At 68.7% G+C, this 23,308-nt stretch overlaps 2 protein-coding genes across 4 annotated transcripts; one reads left to right on the top strand and one right to left on the bottom strand.

Annotated features, from left to right (window-relative positions):
• Nucleotides 1-621: 621 nt before the first annotated feature.
• CPSF1 (cleavage and polyadenylation specific factor 1) lies at nucleotides 622-13,616 on the top strand. 2 transcript variants are annotated; one of them, XM_075024129.1, is made up of 38 exons: nucleotides 622-638; nucleotides 1,455-1,634; nucleotides 1,778-1,805; nucleotides 2,258-2,391; nucleotides 2,484-2,564; nucleotides 2,679-2,830; nucleotides 2,917-3,063; nucleotides 3,146-3,285; nucleotides 3,363-3,473; nucleotides 4,061-4,154; nucleotides 4,247-4,334; nucleotides 4,442-4,567; nucleotides 5,247-5,298; nucleotides 5,515-5,609; nucleotides 5,719-5,793; nucleotides 5,902-5,982; nucleotides 6,358-6,447; nucleotides 6,579-6,695; nucleotides 6,894-7,035; nucleotides 7,220-7,398; nucleotides 7,496-7,632; nucleotides 7,758-7,932; nucleotides 8,038-8,244; nucleotides 8,345-8,434; nucleotides 8,542-8,685; nucleotides 8,781-8,933; nucleotides 9,013-9,129; nucleotides 9,359-9,449; nucleotides 9,548-9,632; nucleotides 9,758-9,899; nucleotides 10,618-10,770; nucleotides 10,842-11,018; nucleotides 11,102-11,168; nucleotides 11,306-11,353; nucleotides 11,448-11,603; nucleotides 12,309-12,438; nucleotides 12,913-13,051; nucleotides 13,484-13,616. In XM_075024129.1, the coding sequence occupies exons 2-38, from the start codon at nucleotides 1,491-1,493 to the stop codon at nucleotides 13,529-13,531; spliced, it is 4,335 nt and encodes a 1,444-aa protein (XP_074880230.1). In that variant the 5' UTR covers nucleotides 622-638; nucleotides 1,455-1,490; the 3' UTR covers nucleotides 13,532-13,616. The 2 variants fall into 2 exon arrangements, with proteins under 2 accessions (XP_074880230.1, XP_074880229.1); XM_075024128.1 differs by lacking the exon at nucleotides 622-638 and having other exon boundaries at nucleotides 1,440-1,634.
• Nucleotides 13,617-13,661: 45 nt separating this feature from the next.
• ADCK5 (aarF domain containing kinase 5) lies at nucleotides 13,662-23,207 on the bottom strand. Of its 2 annotated transcripts, XM_075024450.1 has the most exons (15): nucleotides 23,157-23,207; nucleotides 21,806-21,876; nucleotides 20,555-20,695; nucleotides 20,380-20,455; nucleotides 19,466-19,666; nucleotides 17,886-18,026; nucleotides 17,674-17,787; nucleotides 17,442-17,573; nucleotides 15,888-15,971; nucleotides 15,729-15,810; nucleotides 15,562-15,640; nucleotides 15,361-15,452; nucleotides 14,215-14,467; nucleotides 13,925-14,041; nucleotides 13,662-13,826 (listed from the first exon to the last, which is right to left on the bottom strand). In XM_075024450.1, exons 1-15 carry the CDS (start codon nucleotides 23,172-23,174, stop codon nucleotides 13,721-13,723), a joined length of 1,707 nt encoding a protein of 568 aa, XP_074880551.1. In that variant the 5' UTR covers nucleotides 23,175-23,207; the 3' UTR covers nucleotides 13,662-13,720. The 2 variants fall into 2 exon arrangements, with proteins under 2 accessions (XP_074880551.1, XP_074880549.1); XM_075024448.1 differs by lacking the exon at nucleotides 23,157-23,207 and having other exon boundaries at nucleotides 21,806-22,172.
• Between the last annotated feature and the right edge of the window lie 101 nt (nucleotides 23,208-23,308).

Genomic DNA, 23,308 nt, shown 5'->3' on the forward strand with positions numbered 1-23,308 from the left:
CCTATAGGGTGCAGGACCCCTATAGTGTGCACCTTAAGGGGTGCGTAGGACCCCTATAGGGTGCAGGACCCCTATAGCGTGCACCCCAAGGGCTGTGTGGGACCCCTATAGGGTGCAGGACCCCTATAGTGTGCACCCCAAGGGCTGTGCGGGACCCCTATAGGGTGCAGGACCCCTATAGTGTGCACCCCAAGGGCTGTGTGGGACCCCTATAGGGTGCAGGACCCCTATAGTGTGCACATTAAGGGCTGCGTAGGACCCCTATAGGGTGCAGGATGCCTATAGTGTGCACCCCAAGGGCTGTGTGGGACCCCTATAGGGTGCAGGACCCCTATAGGTGCAGGACCCCTATAGGGCCGCCCCAGTTGAGGGGGGACAGCCCGGGACCCCCCCCCCCGCCCCGGGATCGAGCCATAGACGACAGCGGTGGCGCAGGCGGGAGGGGCGGGGTACTGCGATGCCGAAGACGCCGGTTCGCGTCCCCTACTCCCCCTTCTTCCCCTGGAGGACCGCCTCGCTCGTTACCCGGCGGCCCAGCGCGGCCTTCTCCGCGCCGCTCTAGCGCTCGCTTCCGGTTTCTTGCTGGCAGGCGCCCACCATCCCGGCCCAGTTTCCGGGTCCGCGTGTGGAGCGCGGTGGTGAGGGACGGGGGGGGGGGAAAGATGGAGGATGGGGGGAGATGGGGGGGTCCTGGGGGTGTGGGGAGAGGTGGGGGGGGCCATGGGGGTGTGGGGAAGGCCTGGGGGTGTGGGGAGAGATGGGGGGCCCGGGGGTCTGTGGGAAGATGGGGGGGGGGCCTGGGTCTGAAAGGCCTGGGGGGGAACTGAGGGGGAGCTGGGGGGGTGTGGAGCCTGTAGGGATGTGGGGAGGGGGCTAGGAGGGGAATTCGGGGGGTGTGGAGCCTGTAGGGATGTGGGGAGGGGGCTAGGAGGGGAATTCGGGGGGTGTGGAGCCTGTAGGGATTGGGGGGGGGGGCTAGGAGGGGAACTGGGGGTGTGTGGAGCCTGTAGGGATGTGGGGAGGGGGCTAGGAGGGGAATTCGGGGGGTGTGGAGCCTGTAGGGATGGGGGGGGGGCTAAGAGGGGAACTGGGGGTGTGTGGAGCCTGTAGGGATGTGGGGAGGGGGCTAGGAGGTAAACTGGGGGGGAACTGGGGGTGTGGAGCCTGTAGGGATGGGGGGGGTCTAAGAGGGGAATTGGGGGTGTGTGGAGCCTGTAGGGTTGAGGGGGGTGCAGCTAGGAGGTGAGTGGGGGTAGATGGGGGGGCCAGGAGGGGAGATGGGGAGGGCTGTGGGGCTGAGGAGCCTGTGGGGGGGGGGTTGAAAGCTTTTGGGGGTGCAGACCCTCTGCAAAATCAGGGATCTCTTGGGGGGCCGGGACCCCCCGAAGGGGGGGTCCCGGCCCCCCAAGAGATCCCTGATTTTGCTTCCTAGGAGGTAGTTTGGTTTTTTTAAGGGGGGGGGGGGGGCTGCCCCCCAGCAGAGGAAGAAGATGTACGCCGTCTACAAACAAGCCCACCCCCCCACGGGGCTGGAGTTCTCCATGTTCTGCAACTTCTTCTCCAACGCCGAGCGGAACCTGGTGGTGGCCGGTACCTCCCAGCTCTACGTTTATCGCCTCAACCATGACTGTGAGGTAACGCCCGCCTCCCCCCCCCCCCCGAAAAAAAGCCCCCCCAAACTTCCCGATGGCCCTACCCCCCCAAAAAAACCCCAAAATTTGGGCGGGGGATGTTAAGTATGTGGGGGGCTGATGCTTCTTTTCGCTTTCCCGTGCAGACGGCTGCTAAAGGAGACAGGAACGTAGGTAGGTGAGGCGGGGGCTGGGGGGTGACCCCCCTCCAGGCTTTTTCTGGCGGAGGGGGGTGACACCCCCCCCTTTTTAGGGTTTGGGGGGGGTCCCTGTGCTGTCCCTGTCCCCCCCCAAGCAATCCTCCGGGACTGAGGGGGTGACAGTGGGGAGACCCCGGTTTGGAGACAGCCCTCCTCCCCACGAGAGATGAGCCCTGGGGAGTCACGGGGGGGTTGTTTTGGGGGGGGACAACACAGGGACAGGCAGGGAGTTCCCACTCCACGGGGTCGCTGGCCGACGTGGGGGTGACAGCGAGCTGCGGGGAGGGGGTGGTACGGGACTCGAAGGAGGGTGATGACCCCCCAGGGGCTCCGGCTGGTTTTGGCAGGGGCTGGGCAGTTTTCCCCCCCCACCGTGCCCCCCCCTTTCCCCCCCTGCCTGCCCTGCCTGCTCTTTCCTGCCCGCAGAAGGCAAAGGGCACAAGGAGAAGCTGGAGCTGGTGGCCTCCTTCTCCTTCTTCGGCAACGTCATGTCCATGGCCAGCGTGCAGCTGGCGGGGGCCAAGCGGGACGCCCTGCTCCTCAGCTTCAAGGACGCCAAGGTGGGCTGGGGGGGCCCCCCGACCCCCCGGGGGGGTGGGTTTTTTGGGGGAGGGGGTGCCCTGTCTCGCCCGTCACCCCCCTCTGTTTCCAGCTCTCCGTGGTGGAGTACGACCCCGGCACCCACGACCTGAAGACCCTCTCCCTCCACTACTTCGAAGAGCCGGAGCTGAGGGTGGGTGCCGATACCGGGAGATTTGGGGGTTCCCTCCTATCGGGGGGGGGCTGGGGGAGGGGAGGGATCCCCCCCAAAAACTTTCTGCCTTCTCCCCCCCGTTTCGTCCCGCAGGACGGCTTCGTGCAGAACGTCCACATCCCCCGGGTGCGGGTGGACCCCGACGGGCGCTGCGCCGTCATGCTGATCTACGGCACCCGCCTGGTGGTCCTGCCCTTCCGCCGCGACACCCTCACCGACGAGCACGAGGGGCTGGTGGGAGAGGGGTGAGCACCCCTCCTGTCCTCAGACCCCCCCTCCCCTGCCACCCGTGGGTGCTGGGGGGGTCTCCTGAGCCGTTTCCCCCCGCCAGGCAGAAGTCCAGCTTCTTGCCCAGCTACATCATCGACGTGCGGGAGCTGGACGAGAAGCTCCTCAACATCATCGACATGCAGTTCCTCTACGGCTACTACGAGCCCACCCTCCTCATCCTCTTCGAGCCCAACCAGACCTGGCCGGGGTGAGCCCCTCGCGTCCCCGGGGAACCCCCCCCCCGCAGCGTCCCCCCGGGGGTGTGACGCCTCCCCTGTCCCCCCGCGCAGGCGGGTGGCGGTGCGCCAGGACACCTGCAGCATCGTGGCCATCTCCCTCAACATCATGCAGAAGGTCCATCCCGTCATCTGGTCCCTCAGCAACCTGCCCTTCGACTGCACCCAGGCGCTGGCCGTCCCCAAGCCCATCGGTGAGCGACGGCGGCGGTGGCGGCGTGCGCGGCGGCGACGGCGCGGCGGTGACCGTCCGTCTCTCTTGTCTCGGCAGGAGGGGTGGTGATCTTCGCCGTCAACTCGCTGCTGTACCTCAACCAGAGCGTGCCGCCCTACGGGGTGGCCCTCAACAGCCTCACCAACGGCACCACCGTCTTCCCGCTGCGTAAGGGCCGCCACCACCGTCCTCTTCCTCCTCCTCATCCTCCTCGTCCTCCTCTTTCTTCTCCTCATCTTTCTCTTTTCTCTTTCTCGTCCTCCTCCTTCTCTTCCTTGTCTTTCTCTTCCTTCTCTTTTTCCTTCTCTTTCTCCTTCATTCTCCTTCGCGTCCTCTTTCCCATCCTCCTCCTCCTCATTCTCCTCCTTCTCTTTGTTTTCTTGCTCCTTCTCTTCTTTGTTCTCTTTCTCTTTCTTTTTTTCCTTGTGTTTTTCCTTGTCTTTTCCTTTCACTTTTTCCTTGTCTTTTCCTTTCACTTTTTCCTTGTCTTTTCCTTTCACTTTTTCCTTGTCTTTTCCTTTCACTTTTTCCTTGTCGTTTCCTTTCACTTTTTCCTTGTCGTTTCCTTTCACTTTTTCCTTGCCGTTTTGCTTCTTTTTTCCCTTGTTGTTTTCCTCCTTCCCTTTTTTCTTCCCTTCTTCCTTCTCATTTTCCTTTTTTATTCCTTCCCTTCCCCCTTCCCTTTCCCCTCCAGCCCCCCCCCCACTCCAGTTTTGGGGCCGGGCCGGGGGCTCTCAGCCGCCCTCTCCCCCCAGGCGTGCAGGAGGGGGTGAAGGTGACGCTGGACTGCGCCCAGGCCACCTTCATCTCCTACGACAAGATGGTCATCTCGCTGAAAGGAGGGGAGATGTAAGCCGTGGGGGGGGCCGCCGTGGGTGGGGGGGCCGGCGTCCCCGCTGCCGGGGGTGCCACCGTCCCCACCGTGTCCCCTCTGTCCCCAGCTACGTCCTGACGCTGATCACGGACGGGATGAGGAGCGTCCGCTCCTTCCACTTCGACAAGGCGGCCGCCAGCGTCCTCACCACCTGCGTAAGCCCCGGGGGGGTCGGGAAGACGGGGACCCCTGTGTGTCCCCCCCCAGCCAAGGGCTCTCCCCATCACCCCCCCCATATCTGTGTCCCCCCCCTCCCCGGCAGATGGTGACGATGGAGCCGGGGTACCTGTTCCTGGGGTCGCGCCTGGGGAACTCCCTGCTGCTCAAGTACACCGAGAAGCTGCAGGAGACCCCCGCCAACGGGGGCAAGGAGGCAGCCGACAGGCAGGTGAGGTCACGGGGGACCCCAAACCCCTTCCTGGACCCCAAAACCTCGGTCACCAAGCCCTGGGGCCCCAAACCGCCTCCCCACCCCGGTCTTCAGACCCCCTTCCCAGGGCCTCAGACCCCCTTCCCAGGTCCCAAACACCCATCCCAGTCCCCCCCAGGTCCCTAGACCCCCATCCTGGGTCCTCAAACCACCATCCCAGGTCCCAAACCCCCCTTGCTGGGTCCCAAACCCCCATCCCAGTCCACCCCGGGTCCCTAGACACCCATCCCAGGTCCCCAAACCACCATCCTGGGGCCCCAGAGCCCCTTCCCAGGTCCCAAAGCCCCATCCCAGTCCACCCCGGGTCCCTAGACCCCCATCCCACGTCCCCAGACCACCATCCCGGGTCCCCAGACCCCCATCCCAGTCCCCCCCGGGTGCCTAGACCCCCATCCCCAAACCACCATCCCAGGTCCCCAGGCCCCCTTCCCATGTCCCAAACCCCTGTCCCGCGTCCCCCCAGGTCCCTAGACCCTCTTCCTGCGTCCCCAAACCCCCCTTCTGGGTCCCCCAAACCCCCATCCCGGCTCCCCCTCCCACCCCCAGCCCCCCATCCCGGCTCCCCGAGCCCAGCTCCAGTGCTGGGGCCTTGGCGGGGATGGTTTGGGGGGGCTCCCAGCTCTCTGGTCCCCCGCAGGAGGAGCCCCCGGTGAAGAAGAAGCGGTCGGAGTCCTCAGGGACCTGGGCAGGTGGGTGCCAGCGCTGGGAATGCCCCCCACCCACCCACCCAGCCCTGATCCGGGGGCTTTGTGTCCCCCCCACCCTCACCAGGGTGGGAAACGGAGGGTTACGGGAGAAGTGGGGTCCCGCTGTCACCGCAGGGAGGGACGGGGGTGGCGGGGGGTGGGGGGTGACGCGGTGACGGGGAGGGGGGTTGACACGGTTGTCCGCGTGCCACTGGCCAGGAGGGAAATCGGCGCCGCAGGACGAGGTGGACGAGATCGAGGTGTACGGCAGCGAGGCGCAGTCGGGCACCCAGCTCGCCACCTATTCCTTCGAGGTACCCCTGCGCGGGGACACCCCGGCCCCCCCGGCCCCCCGGCCCCTCCCCATGTCACCCCCTCCCCGCGTCCTCGTCCCCCTCGTCCCTCTCGTCCCTTCCCCTCCAGGTCTGCGACAGCATCCTCAACATCGGCCCCTGCGCCAACGCCGCCATGGGGGAACCGGCGTTCCTTTCGGAGGAGGTGAGTCCCGGTGAGGGACGGGCAGCCCCCGAGCCCTGCCTGCTCCTGCCTGCGGCCCCGGGGCGGGCAGGGGACGGTGGTAACAGCGGCCGTTTCTCCCCATCCCAGTTTCAGAGCAGTCCGGAACCGGACCTGGAGATCGTGCTCTGCTCCGGCTACGGCAAAAACGGAGCCCTCTCCGTCCTGCAGGTCAGACCACGCCGCCGGCGCCGGGGCGGGGGTTACGGCAATCCCCGCACGAGGGTCTCCCCTTTCCCTTCCCCGTGTGAAACCCGTCCCCGCGCGAGCCGTGCCCCCCTGACCCCCTCACCGCGCGAGCCGTGCCCCCTGTCTCCAGCCCCCAGCACTGTGCAAAGGCCTGCCCCGGTGAGGAGCGTCCGCCGCAGGTCAGGTACCGGTGCCACAGCAGCGGCTGGGCAAAAACCAGGGCTGCCCCGGAGCCTTGGGTGCTGCCTGTATCGCCCCAGCCACAACCCACAGTTCGTCCCTGCCCCACGGCGTCCATGGGGCTGCCCCACGGCGTCCGCCCGCTCTTTCCCTCACCTCTCACCCCCTCGCCCGCAGAAAAGCATCCGACCCCAGGTGGTGACGACCTTTGAGCTGCCGGGCTGCTACGACATGTGGACCGTCATCGCGCCCCAGAAGAAGGAGGAGGTCGGTGGCCGTTGTGGCTTCGGTGGCCGTTGTGGCTGCGTGTGTCGTGTCCCCCCCTGCCCAGCCCCGGGGGACATCACCGTCCCATCTCCCCCCCCTTCTCCGAGCGTCACCAGGGCTTCTCCTTCCAGCCGGACGAAAACGCCGCGGGGGAGAATGCCGAGAAGGAGCCGGCTCCTCCTGAACCCCCTGAGGAGGATGGCAAGAGGCACGGCTTCCTCATCCTCAGCCGCGAGGACTCCACCATGGTGCGGCTGCCGGCTGGGGACGGCGTCGTGGTTCGGGGAGTCTGCTGGGACGCCATGGCGGCAAAGGGCCCAGCGGCGCGGTGCTGCGCCAGCCGGGATGGTTGCCGCCGTCTCCCGGTTGCGCCCCGCTGGGTGCCGCGCCGGCTCCGGTGCTCTGTCTCACCTCGTGGGTGTCGTGTCCGTCTCCCCCCCCCTCAGATCCTGCAGACGGGGCAGGAGATCATGGAGCTGGACACCAGCGGCTTCGCCACGCAGGGTCCCACCGTCTTCGCCGGCAACATCGGCGAGAACCGCTACATCGTCCAGGTGTCGCCGCTGGGCATCCGGCTGCTGGAAGGAGGTGGGTGCTGGCCGAGGCGGGGGGCACCCGTGGGTGCTGCGGGACCCACACCACCCCCCCTCTTTCCATCCCCCCTCTTTCCATCCCCCCTCTTTCCATCCCCCCTCTTTCCATCCCCCCTCTTTCCATCCCCCCTCTTTCCATCCCCCCTCTTTCCATCCCCCTTACTTCTCCCCGGCCGCAGTGAACCAGCTGCACTTCATCCCGGTGGATTTGGGCTCGCCGATTGTCCACTGCGCCGTCGCCGATCCCTTCGTGGTGATCATGAGCGCCGAGGGGCAGGTCACCATGTTCGTCCTGAAAAGCGACACGTACGGGGGCCGGACCCACCGCCTCACCCTCCAAAAACCCCAGCTCCACCACGTGAGTGTCGATAACCGCCCCTTCCCCGAGGCGTCCCGGCGTTGCCGGCAGTGCCGGGCAGCCCCCCGGTAGCTCCGCGCTTCTCCGGTGTCACCAGCAATCCAAGGTGATCGCCCTCTGCCTCTACCGGGACGTCAGCGGGATGTTCACCACGGAGAGCCGGGCGGCCAGCGCCCGGGACGAGCTCTCCCTCCGCACCCACTCGGAGGCAGAGACCCTCATCCAGGACATCAGGTGGGTGCTGGGCGCTCTCGGGGGTGCGGGGGGGGGGGGTTCGGGGACTGAGCTGTCACCCCCCCGGCGTCCCCTCGAGGGACGGGGACGTGACGGCTCGGCGTTTCTCTCCCGGCGGGGCGCAGCGACACGGTGGACGACGAGGAGGAGATGCTCTACGGAGATTCGGGGGCTCTTTTCAGCCCGGCTAAGGAGGAACCGCGCCGCAGCAGCCTCCCCTCCGCCGACCGGGACCCTCACCAGTATAAACCAGAGCCCACCCATTGGTGCGTACTGGTGCGGGAGAACGGCGCCATGGAGGTGAGACCACGAAGGGACGAGGGGACCCTCGCCCACCCGTTGCCGCCGTGTTCCCTGCCCCTACCTCCGCCCGTACCCACCCCCCGACCCTTTTCCGTGCCGCAGATCTACCAGCTGCCGGATTGGCGCCTGGTGTTCCTGGTGAAGAACTTCCCGATGGGGCAGCGGGTGCTGGTCGACAGTTCTTTCGGACAACCGGCCGCCCAAGGGGACGGCAAGAAAGAAGAGGTGACGCGGCAGGGAGAGCTGCCCTTGGTGAAGGAGGTGCTGCTGGTGGCGCTGGGCAATCGCCAGAGTCGGCCGTACCTGCTGGTGAGGGGCTGCCGGAGGGACGACGCCGGCGTTGGGGGGGGGGACACGCCGGGGTTGCCGGCGGAACGCCGGAGGCTCAGCCCCCCTCACCTTCTCGCAGGTCCACGTGGAGCAGGAGCTGCTCATCTATGAGGCCTTCAGCCACGACTCCCAGCTGGGCCAGAGCAACCTCAAAGTCCGGTTTAAGAAGGTGAGAGCCGGCGAGCCGCTGCCGAAAGCCGTGCCGGCACGGTTCTCCCCCCCCTGCCCCGCCGCCCTCTGACCACGGTTTTCCCCTCCGCGTCTGTGCCCGCCCAGGTCCCCCACAACATCAATTTTCGCGAGAAGAAGCTCAAACAGTCCAAGAAGAAGCCGGAGAGCGTGGGGGGCGACGAGCCGGGGGGGCCCCGCGGCCGCGTCGCTCGCTTCCGCTACTTCGAGGACATCTACGGATACTCGGGGGTGAGCGCGACCGGCCGGATCCTCCTCCCTCCACTCCGCTGCCCCGGTTTTGCCGAGGGTCCCCCGGTAACCGTGTCGTACCCCCCCCCTCAAAGGTTTTTATCTGCGGCCCCTCCCCGCACTGGCTGCTGGTGACGTCCCGGGGGGCCCTGCGCCTGCACCCCATGACCATCGACGGCTCCGTCGAGTCCTTCGCCCCCTTCCACAACATCAACTGCCCCAAGGGCTTCCTCTACTTCAACCGACAGGTGGGGACGGGGGGCGAGGGGGGTGTTTTGGGGGGGGGTCCCGGCCGTCCTGACTCACAGTGGGGGCTTGCCGGGACAGGGGGAGCTGCGGATCAGCGTCCTGCCCGCCTACCTCTCCTACGACGCCCCGTGGCCCGTACGGAAGATCCCGCTGCGCTGCACCACGCACTACGTCGCCTATCACGTCGAGTCCAAGGTACCGCGCCGTGCCGTACCGCGCCGTGCCGGGGGTCCGCTCTTTCTCCTCGGGATGCCCTCCTCCTCCTCCAAAGGGACCCCAGCCACATCCCCCATCCTGTTTTGGAAGCCACCAAAGTGCCACCATCCCTGGGGACAAGGGGGTGGGTGGGGGGCTTCCCCGGTGCGCACGTTTGTGCGTGTCCCCCCCCATCCCTCCCCGTTACCGACACCGGCGTCGCTGGCAGGTCTACGCCGTGGCCACCAGCGTCATCAACCCCTGCACCCGCATCCCTCGCATGACGGGGGAGGAGAAGGAGTTCGAGAGCATCGAGCGGGGTAGGTCCGGCACGTCCCACCCTGTCTCCCCTCCCGTGGCGGTTTGGGGACCACCCCCCACCCCGTCTGAGCCCTGTCCCCCCCCCTCCTCTCCTTAGACGAACGCTACATCCACCCGCAGCAGGAAGCCTTCTCCATCCAGCTCATCTCCCCGGTGAGCTGGGAGACCATCCCCAACACCAGGTAACCGCCGCAGGGGGCCGTGCCGGGGGGTCTGTCCCCCCCAAAACCCTCCAGGGACCCAGTTTCACCCTCAGGTGGTGGTTGGTGGGTTTTGGGTCCGACCCTGCTCCTCTGTCCCCCCCCAGGATCGACCTGGAGGAGTGGGAACACGTCACCTGCATGAAGACGGTGTCCCTGAAGAGCGAGGAGACGGTGTCGGGGCTGAAGGGCTACATCGCCGTCGGCACCTGCCTGATGCAGGGCGAGGAGGTGACCTGCCGTGGACGGGTGAGTGGGGGGCGCGCGGGGGTCCTGGGGGGATACCCGGGGCTCCCGGGGGATGCCCGCGGTGCTTGGGGGACACCCAGGGGCTTCAGGGGACCCCCAGGGGTCTCAGTGGATGCTTGGGGGTCCTGGGGGATGCCGAGGGTGCTCGGGGGATGCCTGGGGGTCCCGGTGGACACACAGGGGTCTTAGGAGATGCCCAGGGGTCTTGGTGGACACCTGGGGGTCCTGGGGGATGCCCACAGATCCAGAGGAATGCCTGGGGGTCCCAGGAGACACACAGGGATCTTGGGGGATGCCCAGGGGTTTTGGTGGACACCTGGGGGATACCCAGGGTGCTCGGGGGACATGCAGGCTTTTCGGGGGACACCCAGGGGTCTCGGTGGACACCTGGGGGTCCTGGGGGGGACACAGGTGTCTCGGTGGACACCCAGGGGTCTCGGTGGACACCTGGGGGTCTTGGGGGATGCCCAGGGTGCTCAGGGGACACACGGGGGTCTTGGGGGACGCCCACGGGTCCAGGGGGATGCCCAGGGTTCTCGGGGGACACACAGAGGTCTCGGGGGACACCCAGGGATTCCCACAGCAGAGGCAGGGCTCTCCCCACGCCTCTGCCCTCCGAAGGGCTGCGGGTGGGTTTTGGGGGGTGTCCCAGCTCCTGTGTGTTGTCGTGTCATGTGTCGTCCCCCCCCCCAAAACCGCGTGCGTCCCCCTCGCCCAGATCCTGATCATGGACATCATCGAGGTGGTGCCGGAGCCGGGGCAGCCCCTGACCAAAAACAAGTTCAAAGTCTTGTACGAGAAGGAGCAGAAGGGTCCGGTCACCGCCCTCTGCCACTGCAACGGCTACCTCGTCTCGGCCATCGGCCAGAAGGTGGGGAGGGGGCCTGGGGGGGGCACGAGGGACCACCGTGGGGCCGGGGGCGTCACCTCTGCCCCTCGCAGATCTTCCTGTGGAGCCTGAAGGACAACGACCTGACGGGGATGGCCTTCATCGACACCCAGCTCTACATCCACCAGATGATCAGCGTCAAGAACTTCATCCTGGCCGCCGACCTGATGAAGAGCATCTCCCTGCTGCGGTACCAGGAGGAGAGCAAGACCCTCTCCCTCGTTAGCCGGGTAACGACCGGCGCCCTCGCCCCCGTCGCCGCGGGCCACGGCGGCTCGGCGGCGGCGGCTCAGCCGGCGTTTTTTCCGCGCAGGACGCGAAGCCCTTGGAGGTGTACAGCGTCGACTTCATGGTGGACAGCACCCAGTTGGGATTCCTGGGTACGTCCCCGGCGCTGCCGCGTTGTTCCCGGCGCTGCCGGACCCGCACCCGTGGGTAGCATGGGGTTTAGAGGTGGTTTTGGGAGGGGATCCGGCAACGCTTTCGGCTCTCCGGCAAACCTCCGTCTTCCCCGCAGTGTCCGACCGGGACCGCAACCTCCTGGTGTACATGTACCTGCCCGAAGGTAAGGGGCTGGCGGCGGGGGCACGGGGGGCTCGCCGGGCGCCGGATCAGCGCCGGATCGGTGCCGTACCGTCTCCGTCCTCCCACCCCGGCAGCCAAGGAAAGCTTCGGCGGGATGCGGCTGCTGCGGCGCGCCGATTTCCACGTGGGCGCCCACGTCAACACCTTCTGGAGGACGCCGTGCCGCGGGGCCGCCGACGGCCCCAACAAGAAAACCAGCGCCTGGGAGAACAAGCACATCACCTGGTTCGGTGAGGGGGGGAGTTTGGGGGAGCCCCCCCGGGGGTCGGGGCGCTGGAGCAGCCCTGCACCTCCCTGTACCCCCACATCTTCCTTACACACACACCCACGCCCAAAATGAGGGGTGCTGGGGTCAGGCAGGGTGCTGGGTGCTGGGATTTGGGGTGTGGGGTATGGGCAGGGCCCCGGGATTTGGGGTGCAGGGCTCCGGGATTGAGGGTGCAGGCAGGGCCCTGGGATTTGGGGTGCAGGGTGTGGGCAGCACCCTGTTTTGGGGTGGAGGGTGTGGGTAGGGTCCCAGGATTTGGGGCGTGGGGTGCAGGCAGAGCCCTGTTTCAGGGTACGGGCAGGGCCCTGGGATTTAGGATGTGGGCAGGGCCCTGGGATTTGGGGTGCAGGGTGCAGGCAGCACCCTGTTTTGGGGTGGAGGTTGTGGGGTGCAGGCAGGGCTCTGGGATTCAGGGTATGGGCAGGGCCCTGGGATTTGGGGTGCAGGCAGGGCCCTGTTTTGGGGTGCAGTGTGTGGGCAGGGTGACAGGATTTGGGGTGCAGGGTGCGGGCAGGGCCCCGCTCCCCCTCCCCACCCCGGGGCTCCCAGTGCCGCAGGAGCAGCACCCTCCCGCCCGCTCTCCCCGCAGGGACGCTGCGCTGGGGGGGGCCGGGGACCCCCGGGACCCTCCCAGAGACCCCCCCTGACGCCCCCTTTCCCCCCGCAGCCACGCTGGATGGGGGCATCGGGCTGCTGCTGCCCATGCAGGAGAAGACGTACCGGCGGCTGCTGATGCTGCAGAACGCCCTCAGCACCATGCTGCCCCACCACGCCGGCCTCAACCCTCGCGCCTTCAGGTACCCCTGACCCACGGCTGCCCCACGGCGTAGCTGCCCCACGGCGTAGCTGCCCCACGGCGTAGCTGCCCCACGGCGTAGCTGCCCCACGGCGTGGCCCCGACCCATGGCTCAGCCCCATCCCTGCGGCTCAGCGCCATCCCCACGGCTCAGCCGCATACCCACGGTACAGCCCCATCCCACGGCTGCCCCATGGCATGATCCCAACGCACGCCTCGTCCCCAGCCCCACACCTCGTCCCCAGCCCCACACCTCGTCCATGTCCCCCACCTTATCCCTGGCTCCGTGCCTTATCCCCACACCTCGTCCCCAATTCCCGGGGTGCAGCCCCTTGGGAAACACCGTCCCCACCGCACCGGCTCTTGCCCCAGCGCCGTGGGCCGTCACTGGGAGGTCCCCGAGGGGTCCGGGTGCCCCGGTGCCGCCCCGGTGCCGCCCCGGTTGCCGGTGCCATCCGCGCCGCGTTCGCCGCAGGCTGCTGCACGTGGACCGGCGGATCCTGCAGAACGCGGTGCGCAACGTGCTGGACGGGGAGCTGCTCAACCGGTACCTCTACCTCAGCACCATGGAACGCGGCGAGCTGGCCAAGAAGATCGGCACCACCCCGGACATCGTCAGTGGGGCTGGGGCACGGGGCAGGGGGGTGTGGGGCTGGGCTGTGGGGCTGGGGTGTGGGGCAGGCTCCCCTCAACCCCACGGCGCTCCGTCCTGGCTGCTGCGCCCAACGTGTACGTGTGCCCCTCACAGACGGGGGCCAGGGCTCCCTGCCCCATAGATCCTGCCCCACACATCCTGCCCCACACACATATGCCTGGGCTTTTCTGCCCTATACCCTGTGCCCCACGTCTAGGGCTCCCTGCCCCACAGATCCTGCCCCACAGATCCTGGGCTCTCAGCCCTATACCCTGTCCCCCTCGTCTAGGGCTCCCCGCCCCATGGTTCTCTTCCCTCCACGCTGTGCCCCACAGAAAGACGCACCGCGGTTCTCTGCCCCACACGCCGTGGGTCAGCCCCCCCCCCCCAACACCTCCTTCTCCCCCCACAGATCCTGGAGGACCTGCTGGAGATCGACCGGGTGACGGCTCACTTCTGAGGGGGCTCCGTGCCCCCCAACCTCCCCCCACGTCCGTGTGTCCCCCCACTGACAATTTTATAAAGAAACCAAAAAAAACCCGCCCCGTAGTGTCTCGGCGTTGTTCCTGGCGGGACACAGGGGGCAGCGCTGGTGGGTGCTGGGTTTACTATTATTATTTTTTATTTTTTGGGGGGTGGGGGGTGCCCCTTACGCCCGCAGGTACTCGTAGATCTCCTGGCTGTGGGGCAGCAGCCCCCAGGAAGCCAGGAGACGCAGGGCCGAGGCCATCAGCTTCATGGAGATGCTCTCCAACCTGCGGGCAGAGGAAGAAGAGGAGGAGGAAGGTGTGTGTGTGGGGGGGGGTTCACTGTAACCCCCCCTCCTCTCCATCCTCATCCTCCTCTCCCTTACCTGAGGGCAACCTCGAACTTCAGGCTCTCCCAAGCCACCCTCAACCAGCAGAACAAGCTGCTGCCGCGGATGCCGGAGGATTTCTCCCCGCTCAGCCGGCTCCAGCTCCGCACGGCGCTGCGGGGGCGGGGGGGCAGAGAGAGCGCATCCGTGGGGGGGGGCGACTTTTTGGGGAGGGGTCTCCCCCCCCAAAAAAAACCCCCAAAACCCAAAAAAGACCAACCCCAAGGGGTCTCCCCCCCCAAAAAAAAACCCCAAAACAAAAAAACGAAGCCCCCCACCCCCGGTACCTCTTAGCCATGAGGAAATATCGGTCGACGGGGGCGCCCAGCGCGGCGTTGATGCTGCGGACGGTGTTGATGTTGCGGAAGACGAGCAGCATGGGCCGGGGCAGCGCCCGCAGGACCCCCACGATGCGCTGGAAGTGCTGCGACGCCATCTCTTGCATGTAGGCGCGTTCCTCCCGCGTCAGGACGTTGGCCAAGGCCAGTTGGCCGGGCTGGAGGGGCCGCTGCATCAGGATCTCGCAGAAGAGGAAGTAATCTGGGGGGGCGGGGGGGGAGAGGGAGAGGAGGGGGGGGATGAAGCACCCCGAGGGGGGAGAAGGGGGTCGGGGCACCCGAGGAGGGGGCTGCGGTAGCCCTGGGAGGGAAGGGGGGGGGGCTGCGGCACCCCAAAGAGCAAGGGGGGGGGCTGCGGGACCCTAGGGAGCGTGGGGGGGGGGGCTGTGGGACCCTGGGGAGCAAGGTTTTGGGGGGGCTGCAGCACCCCAAAGAGCAAGGGAGGGGGCTGTGGGACCCTGGGGAGCATGGGGGGGGGGGCTGTGGGACCCTGAGGGGGTGCAGCACCCCCAGGGAGCAAAGTTTGGGGGGGCTGCAGCACCCCAAAGAGCAAAGTGGGGGGGCTGTGGGACCCTGGGGGGGGTGCAGCGCCCTGGGAAGCAAGGTTTGGGGGGGCTGCAGCACCCCAAAGAGCAAGGGGGGGGGCTGTGGGACCCTGGGGGGGGTGCAGGGCAGGAGAACAGGGGTGCAGCACCCCCAAGGAGCAAAGTTTGGGGGGGCTGTGGCACCCCAAAGAGTGGGAGGGGGGCTGTGGGACCCTGGGGGGGGGTGCAGCACCCCCCAGGGAGCAATGTTTGGGGGGGCTGTGGCAGCCAAAAGAACAAGGGGGGGGCTGTGGGACCCTGGGGGGGGTGCAGGGCAGGAGAACAGGGGTGCAGCACCCCCAGGGAGCAAGATTTGGGGGGGGGGGGGGCTGACCCCCTGCCATGTGTCACCCCGGACGATGCCGGCGCAGCCCTGGGGACACCGGGGAGCGCGAGGGCTGGCCCTGGGGCTGCTGGGACCAAACCCAAGGACCACCCACCCCCCCCAAAAAAAAAATTAAAAAAAATCCCCAGCTGGGTCCCCCCCCCGCCACGGCAGCCCCCGCCTCACCCTCGACGCCCAGCTCGGCCGAGCGCAGCTTCATGGCGGCGTCATCCCGCAGGACGATGGCTCGCCAGAGCTGGCACAGCGCCGCGCGGTCCCTGCCGGGGCGAGAGACCCTCAGTGCCGGGGTGGGGGCAGGAGGGACACCGCCCCCCCCGCCCCCCCCAAAAAAAAAAAAATAAATTTTTTATTATTTGGTTTTCTCACCTTTCGCTGAGGAACTCGTAGAGGCCGTGGTCGAGCAGCACGAGCTGGGCTTTGCCGTCGGGACCGCGACGGACCAGCACTGCGGTGGGGAGCGGGTCAGGATTTTGGGGGGGGGGTGTCGTGTCTTTGGGGACATCCCCCCCCCCACCTCCTCGCAGCCCCGTTACCGTTCCCGGGGTGCGGATCCGCGTGGATGAAGCCGGTGTAGAAGATTTGCTCGGCGAAGACCCGGATCAGTTTGTCGGCCGCCTGCGAAGGCAGACGGCTCCGTCCCGGGGTGTCCCCCCCCCAATCCGTGTCCCTGTCCCCCCCCCGGCGTCACTCACATCCTGCACCCCCAGGCCCTGGCTGCGGATCCCCTCCACGTTGGTGATCTTGCAGCCCTCGCAGAAATCGGCCGTCAGCACCCGCTGGGGACGGGGGGACGCGGGGGGACACAGAACGGGGGGGGGGGGGACATCAGCTCTGCGCCCCAAGGGGGGGGCACACGAGCCGGGCCCCGCCTGCTCCTGCCCTGTCCCTGGTCCCCACCGTCCCTCCAACCCGTTGTCCCCAGCGTGCCCGCCATCCCTGTGCCCCCGGTCCCCTCGTCCCCTGGCCCCCACCATCCCTGCGGTCCCTTGTCCCCCGTCCCCACCATCCTCGTCCCCTGGCCCCCACCGTTCCTGCGGCCCCCCGTCCCTTTATCTCCTGTCCCTGCCGTCCCTGTCCCTTGTCCCCACCATCCCTGTAATCCTTTGTCCCCTGTTCCCATCACACCCCCAGCCCCTGTCCCCGCTGTGCCCCCGGTCCCCTCATCCCCTGGTCCCCACCGTCCCTGTCCCCTGGTCCCCATCACACCCCCAGTCCCCGGTCCCCACCGTGCCCACCATCCCTGTCCCCCGGTCCCCACCATCCCTGCGGTCCCTTGTCCCCACCATCCCTGCCATCCCTGTCCCCATCACACCCCCAGCCCCTGGCCCCACTGTGCCTGTTGTCCCCTGTCCCCACCGTCCCCACCATCCCTGTCCCCTGGTCCCCACCGTTCCTGCAGCCCCCCGTCCCTTTATCTCCTGTCCCCACCGTCCCTGCCGTCCCTGTCCCCTTGTCCCCACCATCCCTGTAATCCTTTGTCCCCTGTTCCCATCACGCCGGTGGTCCCTGTCCCCACTGTGCCCCCGGTCCCCTCACCTCCTGGTCCCCACCGTCCCTGCCATCCCTGTCCCCTGGTCCCCATCACACCCCCAGTCGGGGTCTCCTGTCCCCTTGTCCCCACCATCCCTGCAGTCCCTCGTCCCCTGTTCCCATCACACCCCCAGTCCCTGTCCCCACCATCCTCGTCCCCTATTCCCCACCGTTCCTGCAGCCCCTCGTCCCCTTGTCCCCTGGTCCCCACCATCCCTGCAGTCCCTTGTCCCCCGTCCCCACCATCCTCATCCCCTGGCCCCCACCGTTCCTGCGGCCCCCCGTCCCTTTATCTCCTGTCCCCACCGTCCCTGCCGTCCCTGTCCCCTTGTCCCCTTGTCCCTGTAACCCTTTGTCCCCCGTCCCCATCGCACCCCCAGTCCCCTGTCCCTGCCGTCCCCACCATCCTCATCCCCTGGTGCCCACCGTTCCTGCAGCCCCTCGTCCCCTCGTCCCCGTCCCCATCGCACCCCCAGTCCCTGTCCCCGCCGTGCCCATGGTCCCCTGGCCCCCACCGTTCCCGCAGCCCCCCGTCCCCTCATCTCCTGTCCCCACCGTCCCCGCCGTCCCCTGTCCCCACCACCCACCGTCCCCGTCCCCACCACGGTGCCCACCCTCCCCGTCCCCTGCTCCCCACCATCCCCACCGCGTCCCCCTGCCCGACCGCAGCACATCACCCGTCCCCCTCTTCGCGTCCCCCCCCGTGTCCCCCCCACCTTGCTGCACTTGTCCCAGTGCACCCGCGGCACCACCACGTAGCCGCAGTGCCGCAGGTCGCGGGCGCAGCGCTCGGCGTTCCGCCCCTCGTTCTCGAAGTCCAGCTCCCGTGCCAGCGTCCCCTTCAGCTCCTGGGGACGGGGGCGCGGGCAGCGGCGGGGTGGGGGTGTCAGGGCACCCCCCGCCCCGCGGCAGACCCCCCCCACCCACCCACTCGAGGCGCGGGGGTACCTCCAGCACCCAGCCGAGGGCGAAGCCGGGGTGCATGAACTCGACGATGCGCAGCAGCAGCTCCAGCGTCCGCATGTCGCCCTCGAAGCGGTCGCGCAGGTCGATGTACTGGACCTTGGGGGGGGGCGGGGGGGCGGCTCGGGTGGGGGGTCCCGAGGGTCGGCGCCCCGGCACCGCAAAGCTCAGGGGCGGCGGGGGGGGGGGGGTCCCACCTTGACGGCGACGGGGGTCCCGTCCTGCAGCGTGGCCCGGTGCACCTGCGCCAGGCTGGCGGCCGCCACCGGCTCGTAGTCGAATTCCTGGAAGAGCCCGGCCGCCGTCGTCTGGAAATCCTCCAGGAACAGCTCGTCCACCTGCGGGGACGGGGGACGCGCTGGGGACGCGGGGCGGGAGGGGGGTTCTGGGGGGGGGGGGACGGGGACACGGACCCCCACACGCGCACCCCCAGCCCGGCCCGTGGGCGCCGGCGCAGCGGCATCGCCGTGGTGGGGGCACCGGTGTCCCAAGGCCCGGGGATGCTGGGGGCTGTGGTGTCCCCACGGGGTCGTGGTGTCACCGTGCTGGGGACACCGGTGTCACCAGGCTGGGGACCGCGCTGTCCCCACGCCCAGGACCTCACTGTCCCCATACCGGGGGCCATCACGTCCCCACAACTGGTGCCACACCGTCCCCAAGCCCAGATCCAGAATGTCCCCCTGCCCACGGTGCCAGTGTCCCCATGGTGGGGACCATCACGTCCCCAGGACCGATGCCACAACGTCCCCAAGCCCAGATCTAGAATGTCCCCATACCGGGGACCATCACGTCCCCATAGTGGGGACCACACCGTCCCCAAGCCCAGATCCAGAATGTCCCCGTGCCCAAAGTGGCAGTGTCCCCATGCTGGGGACCATCACGTCCCCATGACCAATGCCACACCATCCCCAAGCCCAAATCTCTGACGTCCCCAAGCCCAGGGCTGTGATGTCCCCACAACTGGTGCCACAACATCCCCAAGCCCAGATCTCTGATGTCCCCATACCGGGCACCATCATCACCCCACAGCAGGGACCACACTGTCCCCAAGCCCAGCCCGGTGCTGTCCCCATGCCCATGGCAACAGTGGCCCCATGCTGGGGACCATCGTGTCCCCACAACTGGTCCCACACCGTCCCCAACCCCAAATCTCTGACATCCCCATACTGAGGACCATCATCACCCCATAGTGGGGACCACACTGTCCCCAAATCCAGCCCGGTGCTGTCCCCATGCCCAAAGTGGCAGCAGTGTCCCCATACTGGGGACCATCACATCCCCACAACTGGTGCCACAACGTCCCCAAGCCCAAATCTCTAATGTCCCCAAGCCCAGGGCTGCGATGTCCCCACGACTGGTGCCACACCGTCCCCAAGCCCAGACCTCAAATGTCCCCGTGCCCAAAGTGGCAGCATCCCCATGCTGGGGACCATCACGTCCCCACGACCGATGCCACACCGTCCCCAGCCCCAAATCTCTGATGTCCCCATACCGGGGACCATCATGTCCCCATAGCAGGGACCACACCGTCCCCAACCCCAAATCTCTGACATCCCCAAGCCCACATCTCTGACGTCCCCATGCTGGGGACCATCACGTCCCCACGACCGATGCCACACCGTCCCCAGCCCCACATCTCTGACGTCCCCATACCGGGGACCATCACGTCCCCACAGCGGGGACCACGCCGTCCCCAACCCCAAATCCCCGACGTCCCCAAGCCCAGGACCGCCCCGTCCCCGTCCCCGTCCCGTCGCGCCGCCCGGTCCCCGCCGACCTCGCGGTAGCCGCGGCGCAGGGCCCGATCCTCCAGGCAGCGCAGGGTGGCCCCGTACTCGGGGGGCAGGAGGTGGTTGAAGGCGCAGAGCCCCTGGCCCAGCTTGACGTAGAGCCCCCCGTTGCGCAGGGCCCCCCGCAGCAGCCGCTCCGCCGCGCGCTGGTGGCAGCCGGACATCCCCGCCGCGAACGCCGCGCTCTCCTGGGGGGGACGGCAGGGTCACCCGCGCCCCGCACCCAGACCCCCAGCCGGCCGCCCGGACCCCCAACTGGCCGCTGAGCCCCCCAGCTGGCCACCGAGCCGCCCCAACTGGCCACCGAGCCCCCCAGCCACTCACCAAGCTCTCTAACTGGCCACTCAGATCCCCAACTGGCTACTGAACCCCCAAACTGGCTGCCAAGATCCCCAACTGGCCACTGAGCCCTCCAACTGGCCACCGAGCCCTCTAACCAGCCACTCAGTCCCCCAACTGGCCACCAAGACCCCCAACTGGCCACCAAGCTCTCTAACCGGCCGCTGAGACCCCCAACTAGCTGCTGAGCCCCCCAACTGGCCACCGAGCCCCTGTAACTGGCCACCGAGCCCCCCAACCACTCACCAAGCTCTCTAACTGGCCACCAAGCCCTCTAACTGGCCACTGAGCCCTCCAAGTGGTCACCAAGCCCCCCAACTGGCCACTGAGCCTTCTAGCTGGCCATCGAGCTCCCCAAGCAGTCACTGAGCCCCCCAACTGCTCACCAAACCCCTCCAACTGGCCACCGAGCCCTCTAACTGGCCCCCGAGCCCCCCAAGCGGTCGCTGAGCCCCCCACCGAGCCCCTGAGCCCCCTAACCAGCCCCCGAGCCCCCTCCCAGCCCCTCGCTGAGCCCCCCCAGCCCTTCACGAGCCCCCCAAGCCCCTTCATCACCCCCCACCTCGTCCAGCCCCCGCAGCACCACGTTGGCCGTCCACCAGTAATCCACCGAGATGTGGATGCCCACGGCCAGCGACCTGGGGGGGCGAGCAGGGGGGAAGAGAACGGCAAAGCGCGGCTCGGGGGGGGGGTCCCGGCGCCCCGGCGTCCCCCCCAGACCCGCCGCCGCCCCCCACCTGCCGAAGCGTCCCACGCCGTCCAGCAGCAGCCACATCTTGCGGCGCTCGTGGCGCTCGGCCCGCAGGTACCAGCCGCCGGCCAGGGGCAGCCCCAGCCCCAGCCCCAGCAGCAGCGGGCGCAGCAGCCCCCCGGCGCGGCTGGGGGGGCGCGAGACCACCCCCCGTCACCCCCCGTCACGCCCCACGGCGAAGCCGCCCCCGCGTCCCCCCACCTGCCCCACGGCTCCCCCCTCTACCCCGTGTCGCCCCCCGTGCCCCACATCTCCCCCCGATGCCCCACGTCTCCCACTGCGCCCCACATCTCCCCACTGCGCCCCACATCTCCCACGGGGCCCCACATCTCCCCACTGCGCCCCACATCTCCCATGGGGCCCCACATCTCCCACGGGGCCCCACATCTCCCCACTGCGCCCCACATCTCCCATGGGGCCCCACATCTCCCACGGGGCCCCACATCTCCCCACTGCGCCCCACATCTCCCATGGGGCCCCACGTCTCCCACTGCGCCCCACATCTCCCCATTGCGCCCCACATCTCCCATTGGGCCCCACATCTCCCACTGCGCCCCACATCTCCCCACTGCGCCCCACATCTCCCACTGCGCCCCACATCTCCCATTGGGCCCCTCATCTCCCCACTGCACCCCACATCTCCCCCCTGTGCTCCACATCCCCCTCCTGTGCCCCACATCTGCCCCCATGCCCCAGATCTCCCCCCTGTGCCCCACACCTCCCCACTGCGCCCCACATCTCCCATTGGGCCCCGCATCTCCCACTGTGCCCCATATCTCCCCTCTGTACCCCACATCCCCCTCCTGTGCCCCACATCTCCCCCTTGTGCCCCACATCTCCCTCCCCTGCCCCACATCTCCCCCCCACCCCACATCTCCCCCATGCCCACTATCCCACCCCTGTACCCCACATCCCCCCACACACCCCACACCCCCCCGTACCCCACATCCACCCCCATGCCCCACATCTCCCCCCTGTACCCCACATCCCCCCCTGCCCCACATCCCACCCCTGTACCCCACCTCTCCCCCCACATCTCCCCCTGCCCCACATCCCACCCCACATCCCACGTCTCCCCCCGTACCCCACACCCACCCCTGTGCCCCACATCTCCCCCTTGTGCCCCACATCTCCCTCCCCTGCCCCACATCTCCCCCATGCCCACTATCCCAGCCCTGTACCCCACATTCCCCCCTCTGTGCCCCACATCTCCCCCCACATCTCCCCCCCGACTCACCGGGGGGCCGGGGCTCCAGCTCGGGGGGTCGCCGGGTTCCTCGGCAGCCGCAGGGGGGGCAGGCGGCAGAGCTGCACCGGGGGGTCAGCGGGAGCCCCGGGGTCCCCCCAGCTCCGCACCCCGAGGTGGGGCACGCCGCTGCCCCACGCCTGTCCGGGGGGGACCCCAAAACCAGCCCAGCCCCGCGGGGACCCGGCCCCACAGCCAGCCCCCCACAACCAGCCCAGCCCCACGGGGTGCCACCCCACGGAGCGCCCCACAGCCAGCCCAGCCCCACGGGAGCCCCCTAAACCCAGCCCAGCCCCACGGAGTGCCAGCCCCACAGCCGGCCCCATAGAGTGCCCCACAGCCAGCCCAGCCCCGCAGATTGCCAGCCCCCCACAACCAGCCCAGCCCCATAGCTGCCCCCTAAACCCACCCCAGTCCCCTGGGTGCCCCAGTACAACCAGCCCAGCCCCACGGACTGCCACCCCACGGGGCGCCCCACAGCCAGCCCAGCCCCACGGGGACCCAGCCCCACAGCCAGCCCCCCGCAACCAGCCCAGCCCCACGGGAGCCCCCTAAACCCAGCCCAGCCCCACAGACTGCCAGCCCCCCAGATCCAGCCCAGCCCCACGGAGACCCAGCCCCACAGCCAGTCCCACGGAGCGCCCCACAGCCAGCCCAGCCCCACGGACTGCCACCCCATAGAGTGCCCCACAACCAGCCCAGCCCCACGGGAGCCCCCCATATCCAGCCCAGCCCCACAGAGTGCCCCACAGCCAGCCCAGCCCCCCAGATCCAGCCCAGCCCCACAGCCAGCCCCATAGGCTGCCCCACAACCAGCCCAGCCCCACAGATCCAGCCCCCCAAACCCCCCCAGCCCCACGGGTTCCCAGCCCCACAACCAGCCCCACAGCGCGCCCCACACCCCCCCCAAGCCCCACGGACGCTCCCCCCCCCCCCAGCCCCAGCCCCCCAGGACCCCCCCAGCCCCACACCCCGCCCCACAAGTTGCCCCCCCCGCACCCAGCCCGGCCCCACAGACCCCCCGAACCCGCGGGGGGGGGGGGTGCCCCCCCCCGATCCCCCCCCCCCGCGTTCCGTGGGGCAGAGGGGGGGTGGGTGCCCCCCCCAGCCCCCAAACCCGCGGTCTCGGCGGGGGGAGGGGGGGTGTCCCCAAAAAGGGGAACCCCTCCCCCCGCCCCAAAAAGGGGAACCCCCCCGCCCCCCGCAGGGGAGGGCCCCGGGGGGGCGGGGCGTCCCGGGGGGAGGGGCGGGGAGGGTGTCCCGTTTGGGGGGAGGGGTGTCCCGGGGGGGTTCCCCCGTGGGGGGTTTCCCCGGGGGGTTCCCCCGTGTCCCCCCCCCTCACCGTCCGCCGCAGCCCCATCGCCGCCGTCACCCGCCGCCGGAGCGGGATGGCCCCGCCCCTTCCGCCCCCCGATTGGTCCGAGCCGAGGCACCGCCCCCCCGCTTCCCCCTCCCCCCTCCCTTCCCCGGGCCGCCGCGCGCGGGCCGGGCCCC

Source organism: Buteo buteo, chromosome 3 (assembly GCF_964188355.1).
Source record: "Buteo buteo chromosome 3, bButBut1.hap1.1, whole genome shotgun sequence".
Classification (NCBI taxonomy): domain Eukaryota; kingdom Metazoa; phylum Chordata; class Aves; order Accipitriformes; family Accipitridae; genus Buteo; species Buteo buteo.

Excerpts from the sequence above, each read along its gene's own strand:
- CPSF1 (XM_075024129.1), top strand. The coding sequence starts at position 1,491 with ATGTACGCCGTCTACAAACAAGCCCACCCCCCCACGGGGCTGGAGTTC. Across the intron at positions 6,696-6,893 it reads GCCGCGAGGACTCCACCATG|ATCCTGCAGACGGGGCAGGA; the intron begins GTGCGGCTGCCG and ends CCCCCCCCTCAG. Across the intron at positions 11,019-11,101 it reads CCCTCTCCCTCGTTAGCCGG|GACGCGAAGCCCTTGGAGGT; the intron begins GTAACGACCGGC and ends TTTTCCGCGCAG.
- ADCK5 (XM_075024448.1), bottom strand. The coding sequence starts at position 22,140 with ATGGGGCCGGCTGTGGGGCTGGCACTCCGTGGGGCTGGGCTGGGTTTA. Across the intron at positions 15,453-15,561 it reads TACGAGTTCCTCAGCGAAAG|GGACCGCGCGGCGCTGTGCC; the intron begins GTGAGAAAACCA and ends TCGCCCCGGCAG. Across the intron at positions 14,468-15,360 it reads GGCCGAGCTGGGCGTCGAGG|ATTACTTCCTCTTCTGCGAG; the intron begins GTGAGGCGGGGG and ends CCGCCCCCCCAG.